Source organism: Anopheles merus, chromosome 3R, assembly GCF_017562075.2.
Source record: "Anopheles merus strain MAF chromosome 3R, AmerM5.1, whole genome shotgun sequence".
In the NCBI taxonomy this organism is placed as follows: Eukaryota; Metazoa; Arthropoda; class Insecta; order Diptera; family Culicidae; genus Anopheles; species Anopheles merus.
The window spans coordinates 24,793,329-24,812,781 of NC_054084.1; the positions used below are offsets into that span (position 1 = coordinate 24,793,329).

Consider the following 19,453-nt stretch of genomic DNA (forward strand, 5'->3'; position numbering starts at 1 on the left):
ACCGGCACGCGCCGCGCGCTTTGGCAGCATATTTATGACACGTGTGCGCGATAAAACATATCATTTTGGCAAACATGCTACAAAAAAGGTAAACAATTGATAAACCTAATTGCAACCGAACTGGGTTTTGGTTTAGATGATACATAAGATGTGTTATCCAGATAGTAAAGAGACACGATCATAATTTCGTTACATTTGAAAAAAGTAAATACTTTTCTTCTTTGTTTCCTTCGCCTGACTATGGCATATCTACATTTTCCTACACTACCCACCAACTTGGGTTATTGTACTTTATTTTGAACGTGCAACGTGAACTTCCGCTTCCCTTCCTACCGAACATAGCCACGTGCGTGCAGATCGTGTAGGATCGGCACGACGGCCTGCCGGAACACCGCCCCATTGTACTGCCTGTCCCGCAGGATCTCCCCGTGGCCCTCCTTGAAGAACGCATCGAAACTAAGGTCCAGATCCTTCGTCCGTTCCATCGTCATGATCGGCAGAAAGGTGATCGCACAGACGAGTCCTACAAAAAGACAAGAAAAGAGCGCCATTTTAAGGGTCATTGTGTACAAACAATGCAACTCCCCATTGCAACTTACCGAAAAACTCATTGCGAGTAAACTCCTCCCTCACATCGTCCAACGTCGGTACCCTGTCGTACCCATTCTTGCGCAATGCGTCAGCCAACACGCGATGGTACTCTTGCAGCAGCTCCGCACGCCTCGCTATACGCACGTCCCGGTGCGGACAGTTGTACAGCGTGTAGACGAGATCCAGACCCGGGCTGCCATAGTTGGAGATCTGGTAGTCCACGAAGATGATTTCCTCCACCGTCTTATCGTCCGGCCCGTACCGGAACATCATGTTGTTGCTCCACAGATCGCCATGGTTCAGCACCTCGTAACGGGCCCCCGGTTGCCGTGGCTTCACACACCCAGCAATGCGCTCCTTAAACACGGGCAGCAAACCTTCCAGCTGGCGCAACACACCGCCATCCAGCTCGGGCCAACCGCCCGCAACGGAAATGAACTTCTCCAGCCCCTTCTGTAGCGCCTGCAGTATGCGCGAGTCTTCCGGCTGCTCTCGCGGATTGTGCAGCCCGTACGCGTACCGGCTGGCGAGACGGCGCTGATGCTCTGCGCTTTGTTTCGCGTACAGCATCGAGGCGGCATGGAAGCGGGCAATCTTGCGCATCACCAGCGTCATGTGGTCGTAGTCCAGGCCACCCTTCGTCCGGTCGCACATGCGAAAGCCGAGCGCTTTCAGATCCTCGAACACGATCGTGCGCACCGGTTCGCTGGTGGCGTAGTAACACTTCGCCCCAAACTGTTCCCCTCCACCGACCAGGCGGGTGAGCTCGGGTAGGAGGTGTTGGAACGTTTCCGACTCCTTGCGGAACGCGTCGAGCACGTCGAGCGTTGCGCCGCGGTCACCGATGTCCGGCATGCACTTCGCTAGCAGGCGCTTCTCGGACGCTCCGCCATCGTACTCGACCCGGATCCAGAACACATCGCTCAGGTAGTTATCGCCGGCGGCTGTTGCAGGGCCCGCCGTGAACCGATCGATCGTTACCGGGCGCTGCAGATCGTGCTCGAGGGAGCGCTGGATCAGCGATTCCGTGAGGTAGCTGGGTAGCTGGTGCTGCTGCTGCTTCGGTGCTCCTGCCGTGGTGGACATCGCGGAAGTACTGTGCGGAGCGTTCGGTGTGCGATCGCCGAAGAGCGTACGATTCGCCGGTAAGTGCGGATTTAACTGTCCCGCGCAAGTGATTTACGCAAAACGTGCGCCACACATCAAGCGGCATGATAAGCAGCTTTTTGTTTTCTTCTTTAGCCACGGTGACACAGTGATATTGCGGTGAGGCATATCATCATCATCATCAGGGGGGTTTGGGATTTTGCCGAGAAGCGCCAAAGCTTCGCAACGTTTAATTACACGAGCGCTTAGAGAGAGTGGGGTAAAAAAGCCATTACAATGGTCCAGCAGCAGCAGCAGCAGCATTAAGAAACACAACACGAACCCCAGCTAGCCTTTAAAAGGGCAAATATTTGCCCATGAGTTACATGTGGGCAGGAATGCGTGCAATGCGGATTTGCAAACAAATAGTTAGAATAGCCGTTCGCAGCCGCGTTTGGTCTGCTCTCTTCGTGCCATAAATACTTATTAGTGTGTAGTTCACGTATGTGATATTAGGAATTCAATTGTACGGTTCACATTAACTGGGAAGAATAAAGAGAGCTGCCAGCGGAAGCCAATTTAGCAAAGAATGATTTGCATGATTCTTTTTTTTACAAAAAGCAACCGATAATAAACCTGGATGCACGCAAACTTCTCTGTAAATGAACGCGTATCTATTCAAACTGCGAACAAAGCTGTCAAGTGTGCGCACTATTATTAGGGTATTATTGATGCTTTTTCGGTGTGTTAATAGCAATTAAAACCTAAAATTCATAACAATTCCCCTAATGTGGTTTAATCCAGCAGGCCCTTGGCATGGAAGCGCTCCAAAATGGGAATGACCGATTGGCGGTACTGCTTGCCCTGGTACTGAATGTTGCGTATCTTTACCGCCTGTTCCCCATCGACGAGATTCCCCATCGTGAGCTTCACCTCGTCCGTGCGTTCCATTAAGATGATCGGCAACATCGACAGTCCACTGACAAGCCCTGCAAATAATAACAATAATTTAATAGCAAACAGTAACAATTTCCATACGCTAACATACCAATAAACTCATGCCGCTCGTACTCCTTCAGCACGTCGTCAAAGGTAGGGAAGGACTGCTTGTAGCCTCCATTCGACAGTCCCTCACACAGCGACTCGTGGTACAGACGGAGCAGCCGATCGGTACTGCTTTCCCGCACCTCAAACTGCGGACAGTTGTGCAGACAGTACACCAGATCGAGCCCGGGACTGCCGTAGCTGCCCAGCTGATAGTCGACAAACAGCACGTCACGCACCGTCCCCTCGTCCGCTGCATCCTCATACCGGAACATCATATTGTTCGTCCAAAGGTCACCGTGATTCAGCACACGGAACGTGACCTCCGGCTGGTCGGGCCGCTCCGTCAGCAGGCACTGTGCGCATCGCTTCGCGTACGTCAATTGGAGCGCTTTCAGCTTCGTCCAAATTTCACGCTTCAGCTCCGGCCAGCCGGCCGACACTTCCAAAAACGTGTCCAGCCCGTTGGCAAACATTTTCAGCGCCGGGTTGTTGCTTTGATTGTCCCTAGGCTGGACCATTCCGTGCGAGTACTGGTAGGTGAAGAGCTGGCGCTCCATCGGTCCCCTCGCAACGTACACCATGGAGGCGGCATGGAACAGACCAATCTTGCGCATGATCAGCTCACAGTGGGCAAGGTCCAGCCCGCCCCGGGTACGATCCGGCATCCGGTAGCCGAGCGCTTTCAGATCCTGAAACACAACCGTGTCGGCCGGATCGCGCGTTGCGTACGCGCAGTGCGCACCAAACTTGATCCTTGTTGCGCGCGAAACGATCTCACTGAAGATGGGCAACAGGTTGCGGCACGTGTACACCTCCTTCATGAACGCACCGATTCGCTCGCCAAACTCCTTGACCGGCGGATCCTTCGACATGATTTTCGCCACGAGCGGGATTACCTTCGACCCATTGTAGTGGACGACGATCCGGTACACGTCGCTGCTGTAGTTGTCGCCCGGTTCGGTGGCAATCGTTGCGGTGAAACTGTCCACTTCGATCGATTCATCGGGGAGATTTTCGTCCAGAATGTAATGCAGCAGCGCTGCGTCCAGGAAGTCCGGTAATGGCTTTTCGGCAACGGCATCTGGACGACAGGCAGCTTCACTTTCGGACGACATGTTGACTTTCACACTGATTCACTTCAACTGCCCTTTGCTTCACGATTATGCAACGGCAGAGAGTGGCACAACAAAGCGCGACCCTCACGCTTTCTTATCAATTTGTGTTCCACTATGTCTTGCACTTGACTCGCAAAAACCACTGCCCTGTCGCTTATCCGACCAATCGAGCCCATTGACATTATAACCAACGATAAAACAGAAGTTATCGAGCGCTTGGTATCTTGGTAGCGTTTCGGGGAAAAGATAATTTTACACAAACCCTTATGAGAATGGAAGAGAAAACGCAAACAACGCGAGAGCTAACGACCAAAGGTATGTAGTGATACGCGCGATTAGATTATGGACTTGGGTGAGTTTTACCGGCACGTTCTCTCTCTCTCTCTCTCTCTTTCTTTCTTTCTGTAGTACATTTTACAGGGTTTTCGAGGATTATATAGACATGTTCAGCGAGTTGTAGATTCGTTCAGGCATATAATAGACTCTTTCAGCGAGATATAGAATTGTTCGGAAGTAGGCGTTGACATGTTCGGTTATACTGTAGTGCTGTCACTTTCGTACCCCTTGGACTGCAGCTTGAATCGTTCTCATCAGGAGGTAAACAAACGGTTTTCGAAAAAATATGCTTTTTTCAACTAGTTCATGTATTAAACAGCTTGAGGAATGATTATTAGCTATTTTAAGGATATTTAAGAATGAAAAATTGAATGATGCGGCACAGGGTGTAAACAAAACAAATGACAACACTACAGAATCGCTGAACATGTCAACGCCTACTTCCGAACAATTCTATATCTCGCTGAAAGAGTCTATTATATGCCTGAACGATTCTACAATTCGCTGAACATGTCTATATAATCCTCGAAAACCCTGTACTACAATATTCTTTCTGTGATACGTTTTCTTCTCTAATATTTGCTATTTTTAACAGATTGTCGACAGACAATAGGTGAAGAAAGAAGCATATCACAACAAAGAGAAAATTGTGTTGGGTATGTGCAAACAAGTCTCAAGCTTTGCACAGAGACCCGATCTGCTAAGACAACGTGACACCCATGGCAAACACCACGTTCGTTAGATTTCAAATTCGAATCCCTTATTTATTACATTTATTACGAACAATTTTATATCTATATCTAGTGCATCGAGTAAAATGTATCGCACCGATCTAGAACATCCTTTTACCAGTACTATTTTGCAACTCTGTACATCGCTACTTACATTATTACTCACAACAACAAAAAAGACGTGTAGATTCGCACACCGACCAAAAGTAACGTTAAGCTGTTCCTCTGGAGGAAACGGCAATATCCCGTCACCTTCAGCGGCCACTCCAAAGGTAACGGGAGAAAATTGTAACCGTGGCTGGGGACGAATCGTTTCGGTTTTCGATTACTTACACGTATTTCCTAAACCTGTTCTCGCTCGCAAAATGTACAGTTCAGCTCAAATGCACTAAGATAGTTTCGCGTTTGACGTTTGATGCTTGGCTGTTCTCCATCTAATCCATCAATTTCCCTACATTAAAGAGGACGTGCGCTGCTTGTTGTGACGATGGAATCGCGTATGTACAGATGGTGTTTGTTTGCCTAATTCTGTTCAGTTTTATCGTCAACCGACCACCAACGATTTTTTTGTAATTCTTTTTCTTCTGGCTGACGTTTCGGGTGTTTGACATTATCGATGCTGTGTTGCCACAAAGCTGGACCTGATGTTGGCAATCATATGTTTAGCTGCACTCGGTGATATCCGGCTCGACGTTTTGAATTTGCTGCTGGCTCTTGCTCGTGACCATGCACGATTTTGCCACCGATTCGAAAAGTCTGCAACAAATACAATGCGCAATGAGTTAGTGTTATGTGCTTAATAACTGTTCACGGTTGTAATTTGCGCTCCCAACACTCACCGTTCAATTTCTGGCGCACAGTGCACGAAATCGTGATCCCAGAACTTGTAGATCGGATTCTTGATCAGCTCGATGAACGTGATCAGCAGACCCCACGGATGCGGACGATTGACGATCAAGCGCTCGAGCAAAACGCGGGTGATTTGTTCCTGCAACAGAGAAAGAATATTGTATTGCTTCCAAACTAGTGAGGGGAAAAATGAAGTTTTCGTCGGAATCGATTCCGGCTGGCTCCGAAGTTTTCTGGAATCGATTCCGGATAGTTGGAAGTCCGGAATCAGTTTTTGGAATCGACTCCGGAATTGAAATTGATTCCAGAATTGGATTCGGGCCGAGAATTGGAATCGGCTCCGGAATCGGAACTGGTTCCGGAATCGGAATCGGATTCGGATCCGTAATCGTAATTGGCTCCAAAATCAGAATATGCTTCGAAACGGAGTCGGTTTCGGGATCTCCATAAGAATAAGCGTTTGGGTTCAATGATGCTACGTATTGATATTCGCAAAGGATCAAAGTTTACTTGTTAACGATCCATTCTTTTGGAGCCTTACAGACTGATTTCGCTTCTTAAATTACTTATTTTTATTAAAGAGCTGATTCTCATCCCTCATTCCATTTTTGGAGTCAATAATGATTCCGTTACTCCCAGATTCCCAGGTCGATTCCGATCCCGGAATAGATTCCGGAGTTAACTCCGGAATCGGCTCCGGAGTCAACTTCATAATCGGCTCCGGAGTCAACTCCGGAATCGCCTCATGAATCGACACTGGAATCGGCTACGGAGTTAACTCAAATGTCGAATCTGGAATCGACTTCGGAGTCAACTCCGGAATCGGCTCTGGAATCGGCTCCGGAATCGGCTCCGGAATCGGCTCCGGAATCGAAATCATTTCCAGCATCGGAATCGGCTCTGGAATTGATTCCAGCATCGATATCGATTAGGCCCGATTACGAGCTCCCACCATTATTCCAAACCACATCTTACACCCCACAACACCTACCTGAATGGCTTCCGAGTTTGCCTCTGCGAACAGGTACAGTATGCAGCAGCTGAAGTAGTGCGTGTGACTGTTCGGATAGCGCAGCTGGTTGGCGATCGCGTTTAGGAACAGGTAGCGTCCCTCCGTGTCCAGATCGACCGCCAGGTTTTGGAAGATATCCATGTGCGCGCTGTGTATGATCGTGGACATTGTTGGGCCCAAATTTTTCGATCTAAAAACACGGACAAAACGGATTGTTATTAGTACGGCAAGCAAGTAGAAAAAACAAAACCTTTTTCTCGTTTCTGCGATTATTTACCGAATGTGAGCAATTGCTTGGGTGCCAACGTACAGCACGAGCGCGTTCATCAGCGGAATATTGTAGCGCGAGCCGACCTCGTTCGAGATCTGCAGATTGGAGCGCAACTCCGACAGGAAGGTGACCGGTGCGCGGGCCTTCAGGTACGAGTCGAGATCCTTTTTGAAGCTTACCGGCTGAATGGAGGACGCGTAGTTGATGGAAATCCGTGGCGATCCTCCAATGTCATTTAGCATATCGACCTGATGTAAAAGGAAAGTTTTTTTTCAGCATTTAAATTCATCCATTTCTAGGACCCTTGACAACCAGTGTTGCAAAATGTCAGTGTCAATATCATAAAAAAAATCTGACTAAAACAAAATCCATTTCAGCGTCACATACTCATTTGTGATGATCAGTGATGGTAATCAAAACGATTGTTGTGATCAATACATGCTTCGTGACGATCAATTTTGCGACCACCGCTTGGTCAGTCACTATGTCATGGCCCTCTTTAACTGTGATCAGTTCTGTAAAATGTCACAGACAACATAGTCATGACAAATTTCGGTTGAAACAAAATCATGTCAGCGTCACGAGCAGTCAAAACAGACAGAGCGAACAAGAATGCTCATTTTGTTGCTTGGAACCACACGCCAAGTATATTCCAAGAATGTCGTGATCATCACCGACTTAAAATGTCGTGACCAAGTGAGTGACAAAGGGTTGGGTGCTAAACAAAATGTCACCAAGCATGTGATTGATCCGCCAACTGTTTGAGTCTCACCGCTGATCATCTCAGTTTTGTACGTGAGCTGATTTGAGCTCCGTTTCATTCATGAGTGTTGGTGACTGAAACAGTGGCATTAGGCAGCACTGTTCACAGCCAGAAAAAGTCATGATGATTATGTTTGCGACGACATTAAGCTCAGCTTGTCAGTCAGAGTTTTGCGTTTAACTCAAGCACTCGCATGTCTTGTTTGGTTTGCCATGGCGCACTTTCATTGAGTATCAGCAATGAGATTCAAGCTACCACGGATGTTTTTTTTGGTTGGTGAACATCCCATGATACTCATGACATTTTGCAACACTGATTGACAACCACTCTACTCTACCTTCAGATTCGGCGTGAACGGATCGGGCAGGCGCATGTTGCGCGGGTACGGCGACAGGATCAGGTTGCGCATCTGGATGCAGTTCGACGGGATGACGTCGCAGAACGCGAAATGGTAGTCGCACAAAAACTCGGGAAAATCGTGCAGCAGCACCAACAGCACGCGCAGCGTACCCTTGTACAGATGCTGCACCGGCTTGGCCAGCTCGGCATTGCGCAGGAACGGGGCCAGATACTTGAACAGGTCGATCAGCAGCTGCGAGTACATGTTCCAGCCCTTCTGCTGCGGGATTTGGGCGAGCACGCGCCCGATGAAGACGCGGTGCGCGATCAGCTCGAGCCAGGAGTAGCAGAAGCCGGGCGCCGCGGACGGGCGCAGTATGTGGAACGTGTGGCAGAACGCCGTGATCACGCTGATGCTGATGTTCTCCAGGATCGGATCGTGCGTGGTCAGCTCGAGGAAGAGCATGGCGAAGATGCGATGATAGCCGACCTGCTGGAACGCGGTCGTGTGTACTTCCTGATCGTGCAGCAGTATGCCGATGATGATACCGAGAATCTAAAAAAGAGCAAAAGGAGGAAAGGTTAAAGTACGTTCAAATTAAACATTAGAGCAGCACAGTTGCGATCTCTCGGTACCTTATTCAGCAGATTCAGCTTCGTGTTGGTGCTGCCACTCTCGCCAGAGTGCTTTACCAGCAGCGCAATCAGCCGCACGTACGCGTCGATAAACTGGAAGATTTTCGTTTTCGCGTTCGGCTCGTTCATGTTGCGATACGTCAGATCGATGCAGTACTGCGTGGCGAAGCGGAAGAAGCGCGTCAGCGGCTCATCACCCTTCAGTATGCCGTGCGCGTTCATTTTGCCCACAAACACGCTGAAGCCCTTGAGCGGATCGCGGCACGTGTTGGGCGACAGTGCAATCGTGACCCAGTCCTTGAGCAGAAACTCGGCCCGCTCGAGAAAACCGGGCGAATCGTCAATGTCCGACTGGGAAAAGAGGGAAGAAAAAATCTTTATAGAAAGCCTGCTAAACACATGCATAGATTCAACAACACTTACCCGTGCCTGGGCTACACCCGCGTGGATGTACGAGGTCGGCCCAACGATGGCACGATCCATCAGGAACGAGTTCGGATCGTGGTTGGCGCGCAGCATCTCGATCAGATGCGTCAAACCTTCCGGTGCGCGCGGGTGCGCCGTCAGCCGGTGCAGCATCTCGATCGTGCCGGCCAGATCGTTCTCCGTGATGGCCGAATTGTGCCGCTCGTCGATGAAGAACGTCTGCAGCAGCTGCATCGCGAACACGACCGCCACGTAATTGTTCCCATTGTCCATCAGCTGCACCAGCATCATGTCGAACTGCTGCATGTTAACAAAGTTGGACGTAATCAGCAGATCGACCGCTTCCACGTTGTAGCGCAGCTCCTCCCGGCACTCTAGCATGTAGCGCGTGATCGCTTTGTTCGTCCACATCGGACCGAACAGCCGATGGTCCTGCATCAGGCGCATCACGCGCAGATGAATGTCCCGGTACAGCTTGACGTGCTCGATCTGGTCCGGGATGTTGATCAAACCCTCCAGCAGGCCCTCGACCGCCTTGTTCAGCAGCGTGCAGCCGGTCAGATTGTCGAGCGAACGGTGCGCGTGAATCAAACACTCCAACAGCTGCTCCATGTTGTTGGTGTGAAGCTAATGGTGGAATGCAAACCAGTAGATTACATTTAGTGATTGGAAAAATGAAGTTTTCGTCGGAATCGATTCTTGCCGGCTCCGAAATTTTCTGGAATCGTTTCCTGATAGTAGGTCTGGAATCAATTTCCGGAATCGATTACAGATAGTAAGTCTGGAATCAATTTCCGGAATCGATTCAGGAATCGACTCCGGAATTGTACTCGACTTTGGAAACAGAGTCAACTCCAGAATCACAATCGGCTCTAGAATTGGTCCCAGATTCGGTTTCGGAATCGGAATGGGTTTCAGACATCTCCATAAGAATAGGCGTTTGGGTCCAATGATCCTGCGTATTGATAGCCCAAAAGAATCAACATTTACTTGTAAATAATCAATTCCCATGGAGATTCCCGGACTGATTTCACTTTTGAAACTTCTTATTTCAATTCAAGAACTGATTCTCATTCCAGAGTCAATTCTAATTCTGGAGTTAATTTTGAATCAATTTCCGGAGCAAATTGCGATTCCTAGGATCGATTTTGATTCCAGAGCCGTAATTGGCTCTAATGATAACTCCGGACTTGGTTCCGGAAGCGGCTCCGGATACGTCTTCGGAATCTGAATCGATTCCAGCATCGGATTCGACTCCGGAATTGATTCCAGTATTAGAATCGACTTCGGAATTGATTCCGAACACGAAATAGAAATCGGGTAGGTCCGATTCCGATCTCCCACCACTAGTTTGGATCCAATGATGCTATGTATTGATAGCCCAAAAGAATCAAAATATGCTTGTAAATGATCCAGTCTCATGCAGATCCCCGGACTGATTTCGCTTCTGAAACTTCTTATTTCAATTCACGAACTGATTCTCATTCCGGAGCTAATTCCAATTTTAGAGTAAATTGTGATTCCGTTACCGGAGCAAATTGTGATTTCCAGGTCGAATCCAATTCCGGAGAACGATTCTGATTCTGAAGTTAACTGCGGAGTCAACTGCGGGTCGACTCCGGAATCGGCTTCGGAATTGGTTCCAAACATGGAATCGGATAGGTCCGATTCCAAGCTCCCACCACTAGATTAGATTCTTGCTACGGGCACTAACATGTAGCCCATATCTGGAGCACCTACCTGCAATATCGGCACGAGACGTGTCGTTTTGATGAACGTATCCATCTTGCTAGCCAGCTCATCGTAGATCGCGCCAATCTCGTCTGGTGTAGCAACAAATGGCAGCATCTCCTAAAATCGACAGCCCAAAATCCAATTAGTTACTTTTCACCTACTCTCTCTCCCTCTCTCTCTCCTTCTCCCTCTGATTCACCACTTACCGCCATCTTGGGGGCAAACTGGGCCGCATCGCGCTCCGTAATCGGCAGGAAGCCGGGAATGTTGCGCGAAAACTCCTCGTACACCGCCAGCTGGCTCGGCGACACGCCGCCCACATTCAGCTTGATGCGCTCGGGCATCCGTTCCGCATGGTACGACAGCACTGCCGCGTCCCAGTAGCGCCGGCCCTCCTGCCGCGCCAGCTTGCGCAGCTGAAAGTCCTCCGCCAGTATCTTGTCCATCTCGATCGCCACCTTCTCGATGGCCGTCTTCTGGATGAACGCCGTCACCAGCTCAATGTTGTCCATCGCCAGCTGCTGGGCGGCGTGCTCAATGATCGCTTCCTTCTGCGCGCTACCGACCGCCGCCGAGAACGCCACCTTGATGTTGTTCTGAATCGTCTGCACCATCTGGTCGCGGCACGTTATCATCGCCATGCCCGCCACCAGACTGCGCGCCATATTGTGGGCCGACCGGCGCATCCGCGTCTCGTCCGAGTCGAGCGCGAAATCCTTGCGCACGATCTGTTCGGTCGTTTTGGACGCAATCTTCACGCTGCGGTCCACGATCAGCGAGATCCACTCGGAGATGGTGCGCTCCAGGCAGCTCTTCACGATCACCTTCAGGTGCGTTTGGGTGTGCAGGATCGCCACCGTCGGATGGTACACGATGTGCTGCGCGTTCAGGCTCGGGTTCGCAATGTTAATGTCGGAGTAGTGGAAGCGTGGCTCCGGCGGCCCGGTCGCTGCCAGCGCCGGATCCATCGCCACGTTTGCCGGCGAGCTGGACGGTCCACTCGAGCCCATATCATCCGGGCCGGCCCCGGGCGGAAGCTGCGGCACGACGGCAACAACACCGCCGCCACCACCACCTCCACCACCACCGCCCACATTACCACCGACACCGAGTCCGGCCACTGCCGCACCACCCATCACCGCCGCGGCGGGCGTCTCCTTCGGTGGTTTCGGCTGCGACAGCTGATACTCGATGTTTTGCGCCCGCTCCGGGTCCTTCAGGTAGATGGCCGGCTTCAGATCACTGACGTCAATGTTGAGGTTCTTGCACAGCACCTCAATTTCGAACTTCAGGTTCAGCTTCAGGTCCGGCTCCTGGTGCAGCTCCGCCAGCACGTTCATGATCGACATCGTCCACGGGTTCGGTGGCTTGAACACCTTGCTCTTCGCGCACGATTCCAGCACCTTCGCCACGAACGGCACGACGTACAGCAGCTCCTGCTGGCCCTTGTTGTACGCCTCCACCAGCAGCGACTTCACGTCGATGTCCAGGTGCAGGATCGGCTTGTTGCGCCCAAGCGTCATCATGCCCAGCCAGTGGCCGAGATTCTTCAGCAGCGAGCGGTCGGAAAAGTTCGCAATGCCCTTGTCCGACCGCAGCAGCACGCGGATGTTGCGGAACGTTTCCTTCGTCACCAGTCGGTTGATTTCCGGTATCTTAAGCGCATCGAGAAAGTTCGAGTACAGCACGTGGAAGTTCACCTCGATCGAGGCGCGCTTCAGCACGAGATACTGCGCCAGCCAGGTGTAGTAATCCTTCTGCAGTATCTCCTTTATCTCCTCGCACTTCTGCTGCAGATTGATCTGGCTCAGGTTGTTGAAGATGAACGCCGTCTTGTCCTGGATGGCGTCCGGCGGCGCAATGATCTTCTCCTCCCGGTCCTGCGTCGCCACCAGCAGCGTGTCGATGTTGGTTGCGTTTGCAATCGATTTGACGCGCGGCGGCTGTCCACCGCCGGTGCTTCCACCAGTGCCACCACTGTTACCGCTTGAGCCGGCAACACCTGCACCCGCCCCACCGCCACCGCTAGCACCTGCTGCTCCACCGCCGGCAGCACCGGGAGGGATTAGCTGAGCGGAAAGATTAATCTTTCCAGGCGTACCCGCACCGGCCCCACCGGCAGCAGCAGCGGCGGCGGCGGCTGCGGCAGCTGCGGCTGCAGCCGCAGCCGAAGCGGACGATGACACACCGGCCAGCGTAAGATTGCTCGTGCCGGTGACGGAGTTGCTCCGATACAGCGGATTACCTACCGGTCCACCCCGACCGGCCGCCCCGCTCGGCATGAACTGCAAAATCGACGGTGGCAGCGGTCCCGGGCCGAGCGTTTTGTTCGGCGGCTCCTGGCCCTGCGACCCGTACTCGATGTAGTCGATCAGGTGCGCCGGGAACTCGCTAAAGTGCGCGATCGAGTGCACATACTCGCAGTACTTCGGGTACAGGTGCAGCTTGTTCTTGAACCGGTCCAGCGCGGTAATGCCGAAGTAGTACATCTTGGAGCCCTCCGGCTTTTTCAGCGCATCGAGCACGCAGCGCAGCGCCAGCCCGAGCGCCACGTACGTGGTGACGAGATTGCGCTCCACCATGCCGCCGAACAGCTGGGCCGTCGTCTGCAGCTCCTTGTCCGGGTACTGCGGGAAAAACTTGTACTCCTCGAACAGGTTGCGCAGCATGCACTGGTACACGTCGTTCTCGTGCCGGTTCGGCGAGTCCTTGTAGCGCTGCAGCATGTCCAGCACCTCGTCGATCGACAGCGTCGGATGCGGCGGCAGGTTGTAGATGCGCTGGAAGTAGCTGTTCGCCTCGTCCTCCACCTCCTTCGAGACGGGCAGCGGTGCGTCGGCCGTGAACGGGGCGAGCGCCTGGGTGGGAATGCCGGCGGCGCCGGCTGCCGCCGCCGCCCCGAGCTTATCGTTCGGCGTTTGCTGCAGCCGGCTGAGCGTGCCGGCCTGGGCAGCGGCGGCCGCACCGGGCGGCAGCGGCATCATCGGGAACGGGCTGCTCGAGGGCAGCAGGCGGGAGGGCGACGGCGGCGTCGCAATGATGTTGTTGAAGCTGAACGCGCTGTTGCCGCCGCCGGGGCCACCGATGCTAAGGCCGCCAATGTTCGCCGTCAGGCTGTTGAGCGAGTCCACCATCGGGGGCAGCAGCTGGCTGCCCATCGCATTGGCCCCGAACGCTTCCAGGCCGCGGTGCGACCGGAGCACACCGGGCGGCGGCGGCTGCTGCTGCTGCTGGGGTGCCTGCTGCTGCTGCTGCTGCTGTTGCTGCTGGGCGCGCGACTTCGAATTGAGCAGCATACCGTACTGCATCATGCTGTGGATCATGTCCGCCACCTCGGGCGTACAGCTCGCGATGCACGCCTGCAAACAGTTCAGTATGGTGATGAGCGTTTCGGGCGGCAGCTGGGAAGACTTCGGGATCTGCTCCTCGCTGTACTTGCCGCCCAGGATTTGCGGGCAGCGGCGCTGCAGAAACTTCAGTATCGTCTTCACGAACGGTTCGCCGTGGTCGCGTATCTTGTCCGCCAGCCACTTCTCCAGCTTGAGGTATTCGCGGCGCGACGCCAGGCAGGCCAGATCGATGATGAACATGTACGTGCGAATGTTGAGCAGATTGGACAGCGCCTTCAGGTCCTGCGCCACGTCGAGGATGCGGGACAGCCGCGACTGGTCGCCCTCCCCGACCATGTACCAGTCGGACATGGCGTGCAGGATGATCGGGCGCAGCGTCACGTTGAACGTGGAGTGGTTCCAGGCGTGGTGCAGTATCGTGCCCGCGTTCGGATGATTGCCGAGGAAGATCGGCACCAGATTGGTGAACAGCTCCTGCCGGGCCGTCGTCATCGGCGGGTTGATCTGCAGCAGCGCCAGAAACAGCACGTCCGGGCAGAGCGAACCGGGCACCTTGAAAATCTTCATCACCTTCTCGCTCAGGTTCGCATGGTCCGCGATGTACAGCAGCACGTCCACCAGGTGTAGCGACATCCAGCAGGCCACCTCCTTGCTGTCCGTCTCCGGCGGCGTCTTCAGCAGATCGAGCGACACGCTCGTGTAGATGTGGTCGGCGAACGAGTACAGGTCGGAGTTTTTCAGTATCAGCGAAATGATCGACAGCTGACCCTCGACGTTCGTCCACCGCTGATACAGACACTCCACCGGGAAGGTTTGGCCCATGTTGCTCGCCTGCATGCCCATCTTCACGATCGTCAGCAGCAGCGACAGCCCGGCCCGGTCCTTCAGCAGAAACTCCGGATGGTCCAGCGCTACGCACACCTCCTTCCAGTTAAGGGCAGGCACTACCTCCTTCAGCGCTTGCACCAGCACCTCCGGCTTCCAGGTGGTGACTTCCGACGCGGACGACCCCCCGTTGCCATCCTTGCCCTTCTGCCCGGACGGATCGCCACTGCCCTGCGGCCAGAAGGCGCTCGGCGTCGGCAGATTAATGCTACTCTCCGACAGCGACTCGTGCGTCAGGCACATGGACGACACAATCTTCGCCACATCCTGGGGCGTGATGTCGCGCCCGCCCACCTTCAGCAGATGGTTCCGGCAGTCGTCGAGCGTCGCGGTGAACGAGTAGCCCACCTCCACGACCAGATTGGTCCAGGACGTTTTCATGATCGACGATTGCAGGATGCTGTGCGTGTTGAGCTTCAATATTTCGGCCGAAATTTCCGAACTCTCCGCGTACAGCAGCGGCGCTAGGATGAGCGGCACGCGGTCGCGCGGAAAGTCGCGGCACAGCTGGCTCCGGAAGCGCTCGTACGTTTGGTCGGTAAGCCCGAGGGCGGTGTGCCGGCCGTACGAGATGAGGGACAGTATCTGCTGCAGAAACTCGGGCGATACGTCGTTAAGGCTGCCCTCTACGTTGCTGCTGCCCGAGTCTGGCGCGAAAGCGAATCGGAAATGGGAAGAAACGTAACGATTAGTATGAAAATGAAAGGACGAATTCTACACAACAGTGAAGCATGTTTTGCTTTCAATAGGAGTGCCAGTGCCTTTTCACTCACCAGAGTCGATGTAGCTCTCGATTAGCTCGGTGAGACAGTTCTTAAGGTGCGCTTCCGCAAACCGCACTATCTCCGGCTGTTCCGAGTGCAGCAAAGCGATCGAAAGCGCCGTTTCCTGGATCGGTGTACAGGAGAGCGTTTTCGAGATCTGTGCCAGCAGGTTCGACGTCGGCTTCAGGGACTGTGCGTGCATAGGTAGCAACAATCGGCCACAAAGCCAGCCATGCAGAACAACGCATTGAAGAGCGCAAGAGAGCGAATAGGGAGCGCCAGTGAGAGAGAGAGAGAGAGAGAGAGAGAGAGAGAGAGAAAGAGTTAAAAAAACACACAAATTATTATGGTTCAATATGTCACAGCCAAGCGCATTCGGACACACAGTAGGCGCGACCACCTCCATTTTGCTCCCCACAAACCATTACCAGCGGGAACTTACCTTTTGCTGCGGGAACGGATTGTCGACGGCGAAGCAAACGTTGGCGACCAGCTGCGGTTTATTTGTCAGGCTCGCGAGTTCCGTGGCCAGTAAGCGAGCCTGGCAATAACCCCTGGCGGCGGAATGTGTGGCGTCCCCGAAGTCGATCGAGGAGAACAGACAACGCAGCAAGTGACGGTCGGCCTCTAGTCCGAAGTCCTTCACCAGCTACAACACCAGTGGGGGTGAGGTGGAGGGGTTTTGGGAAGGCGAGAAAATTCCCAGGCACGTAACACAGCAGGCCCGCCGGAACCGATGGAGAAGAAGCAGGACGCATTCGACGAGAGCAAAAAAAAAAAAGACAAAAAAGGAAGAAAACGTATTGAAATAAGATTATCACAGTTTTTTTTAAATTTGCCCCTTCTAGACAAAAGAACGCTTCCACAGAGAGGCGGCGGCGTGTGCGGCCGAAGTAACTGGAACACTTTCGATAAAAATGACCGTGACACGGAGGGGAAAACAGGAAAAGAAGTAACACACAAAAGTTCTTGCAAACCTTTCTTCAACACCGTGAACGACCGAAGCTGTCGCCCTGCCTGGCTGCCTGGGCCCTCTGCGCGTTTCCGGGGAAAGACGGACCCCCGCCGCAGCAGAGGAATGGAACCGAACAGAAGTATTTGTGAGACGATTTCCTACCCGTGCCGTGTAACTACTTCACTCGTTGGTCCCCTTTTTTTTTGGTCACAACTCCAGCAAAAACGGCTTGCCCGGAGAATTTTCCATCGTTTTATGCGTTTTTCCTATTCCTTTTTCCTTGGCTTATTTCACCGTAAAACCCGTGCACCCTCGTAGGCAAAAGAAAACCCTGTGTACTGCACTCTCCAGATCCAAAGTCGCTTCTCTTTCACTTCCGATCAAACAACATGGCGGAGCATGGAATGACTGCTGGCAGCATCGGCTACGCTCAACAGCAACGCCGCCATCGGTGCTGGTGCTGGACGAGCAGCTGTCAGTGCGGTGCTGTAGCAGCAGCCGCAGCCGCAGCAGCTCGGGAAGAAGACGGGAAGGAAAAAGAAAACGGCAAACGTCACATCGGTTGCCCTGGGCGAAAGGGAGCAGCAGGCGCTTACGAAACACAAACAACTCACGGAAGCATATCAATTTGCCATTTTTATAGCTGCTCGTTTTGGGGATTGGATAAAGTAAATGGCCTTAAATGGTGGACAATTTAAAGGCAAACAATCCTTTTTTTTCTAGAGGGCTTTAATTTTAGTGGATTTTGACACGGAATTCACATACATTTTGAGCAGCTTTTATGGGGAATATTACGTACATTGACATTCCTCTGCATGTACAGCACGGTAACGTGTTCCAGCAGGGTCAGGAAAAAAGGCAAAATAGGATTAAAAAAAAAAAACATATCCACCTAGCATGCCTTTGAGCGGCAATATCCACAAGGCAGCTCATTTAAATACAAGTCCCTCCTACACACTCGAAGTGCAAACAAATGAATCATTCTCTACATTCAATGCCGTTCATTGGCTGGAAATTCAATCGTTGGGCGATATTAACAACACATCCAGCGAGCGCACAACGTATCAATTGTCGTAATATTTGTGCAATGAACGGTTGGTACAATAGAGAAGCACCTGCCGAGCAATAGCTCGTCCCCCGTAATACCCAGCAGAGCTCGGCTGGTCGTCAAATCATCCGTCCCTCTATTACGAACATCCTATAAATAGCTTTTTGCTTCCTCAACCACACAACCGCACTCGAGACCACTCCACAGTGTAGAATCGCGAGCAGAATTGCAGGCAAGATTCTGAGCAGGCGACGACACTTTTCCATTCCATGCCACCGAGTAGGTTCCTCTGCCCGAGCTTTACGTATTTTATAAACATTCCACAACAATGCGCGCGCCCCCGCCCTACTGCGCCGAGAGGGAGGATTTGCCCTGTTTCGACTTTCTCCCGAGCAATCGCTTATGTTTTTGCCACGGGTCTGGCCACGGTCGCTGTTCACAACCGCTCGCAGCCCGCACTTTCTTTTGCTGCTGCTCACGCGGGGGACGTTGGTCTCATCCCACCCAAAGGGGTTTTCCACCTACCTGCGCTAGCTGACGTGCTGTGGCCGGGGAGTTTTTCTTGTTCACGTTCGACACTAAGTGAGCGATCTGCGATAAGGCGTATGTGAAAGGCTCTTGGTTCATGCTTCCATCCAAATCGATTCCGAGCGCTTACAACACGGCGGTTGCAGCCCTCCCCAAGTGTGCCACGGCAGAAATTGGTAGGATGACGACGACGACGACGACGGCTGCGGGGATCTTTCGCGTGGCCGAGGACGGGACTCACTTGGACCGACGTTCGAGAGCGTAACACACGATTGCTGCCACACACCACACACCACACTTGCCTCGGTAGAAGCTGTGGTTCCTGTTTTCCTGTGCGTTTTGTTTGTTGACGACTGTGTGGTTTCCGTGCGTTTTTTTGTGTTGTTGTGTGCCGTGGGCTTTCTGGGGAGGCGATGTGTACGCGACAGCAAGGGGCCCTGGCACGCTGGCGAACGGATGATGCAAACAGACACTTTTTCTCCTCCGTTTCGATTTGTTGACGACGACGACGTGCGTGATTGAACTGGGCAGCACCAGCTATCGGGCGTTTGACAGCTCAGCTGACACAGTTTGACAGGGATGGCGGCGAGCGATTTTCTTGCTTTCAAGCAAGCGGTGGTGCTGGTTGCCATAATTTGTGCCATAAAATTATAAGGAGGGAATATTTCGTATTGTAATTCTCAGAAAATTAACATGAATTGTTTAGATTGTGTGTTAAATTGTGTTTCAGAAGTAAAACAATAATTTATTCCAGTGTAAATATTGTTCTAGGAACCATTAGGGCTTTGCTACGGTACTTGAACCCATTCTGATCTGAGAACCTGTCCCGAGCATAACTCGGGTCCAGAATCTCGTAGAGCCTATTCCGGTCGTGTGACTCAACCCATTTTTATTTCGGCCTTGGTACAGACCAAAACCCTTCATAAAATGAAGCCAAATCTCGCCTTTGAACTTTGAACTCATTCTGAACAAGTGATGGGAAAAGAG

General features: G+C 52.4%; 3 protein-coding genes across 3 annotated transcripts; all 3 read right to left on the reverse strand.

Moving 5' to 3' along the window:
* Nucleotides 1-250: 250 nt before the first annotated feature.
* LOC121596810 lies at nucleotides 251-1,758 on the reverse strand. The gene is made up of 2 exons (XM_041922076.1): nucleotides 600-1,758; nucleotides 251-523 (listed from the first exon to the last, which is right to left on the reverse strand). The coding sequence occupies exons 1-2, from the start codon at nucleotides 1,675-1,677 to the stop codon at nucleotides 330-332; spliced, it is 1,272 nt and encodes a 423-aa protein (XP_041778010.1). The 5' UTR covers nucleotides 1,678-1,758; the 3' UTR covers nucleotides 251-329.
* Nucleotides 1,759-2,251: 493 nt separating this feature from the next.
* Nucleotides 2,252-4,170, reverse strand: LOC121596809. The gene is made up of 2 exons (XM_041922075.1): nucleotides 2,726-4,170; nucleotides 2,252-2,666 (listed from the first exon to the last, which is right to left on the reverse strand). The coding sequence occupies exons 1-2, from the start codon at nucleotides 3,837-3,839 to the stop codon at nucleotides 2,473-2,475; spliced, it is 1,308 nt and encodes a 435-aa protein (XP_041778009.1). The 5' UTR covers nucleotides 3,840-4,170; the 3' UTR covers nucleotides 2,252-2,472.
* A 743-nt stretch (nucleotides 4,171-4,913) lies between these two features.
* Nucleotides 4,914-19,014, reverse strand: LOC121597669 (CCR4-NOT transcription complex subunit 1). The gene is made up of 12 exons (XM_041923624.1): nucleotides 18,464-19,014; nucleotides 16,378-16,584; nucleotides 15,945-16,125; nucleotides 11,143-15,818; nucleotides 10,943-11,053; nucleotides 9,200-9,829; nucleotides 8,777-9,127; nucleotides 8,139-8,696; nucleotides 7,045-7,286; nucleotides 6,747-6,957; nucleotides 5,746-5,894; nucleotides 4,914-5,662 (listed from the first exon to the last, which is right to left on the reverse strand). The coding sequence occupies exons 1-12, from the start codon at nucleotides 18,563-18,565 to the stop codon at nucleotides 5,569-5,571; spliced, it is 7,512 nt and encodes a 2,503-aa protein (XP_041779558.1). The 5' UTR covers nucleotides 18,566-19,014; the 3' UTR covers nucleotides 4,914-5,568.
* Between the last annotated feature and the right edge of the window lie 439 nt (nucleotides 19,015-19,453).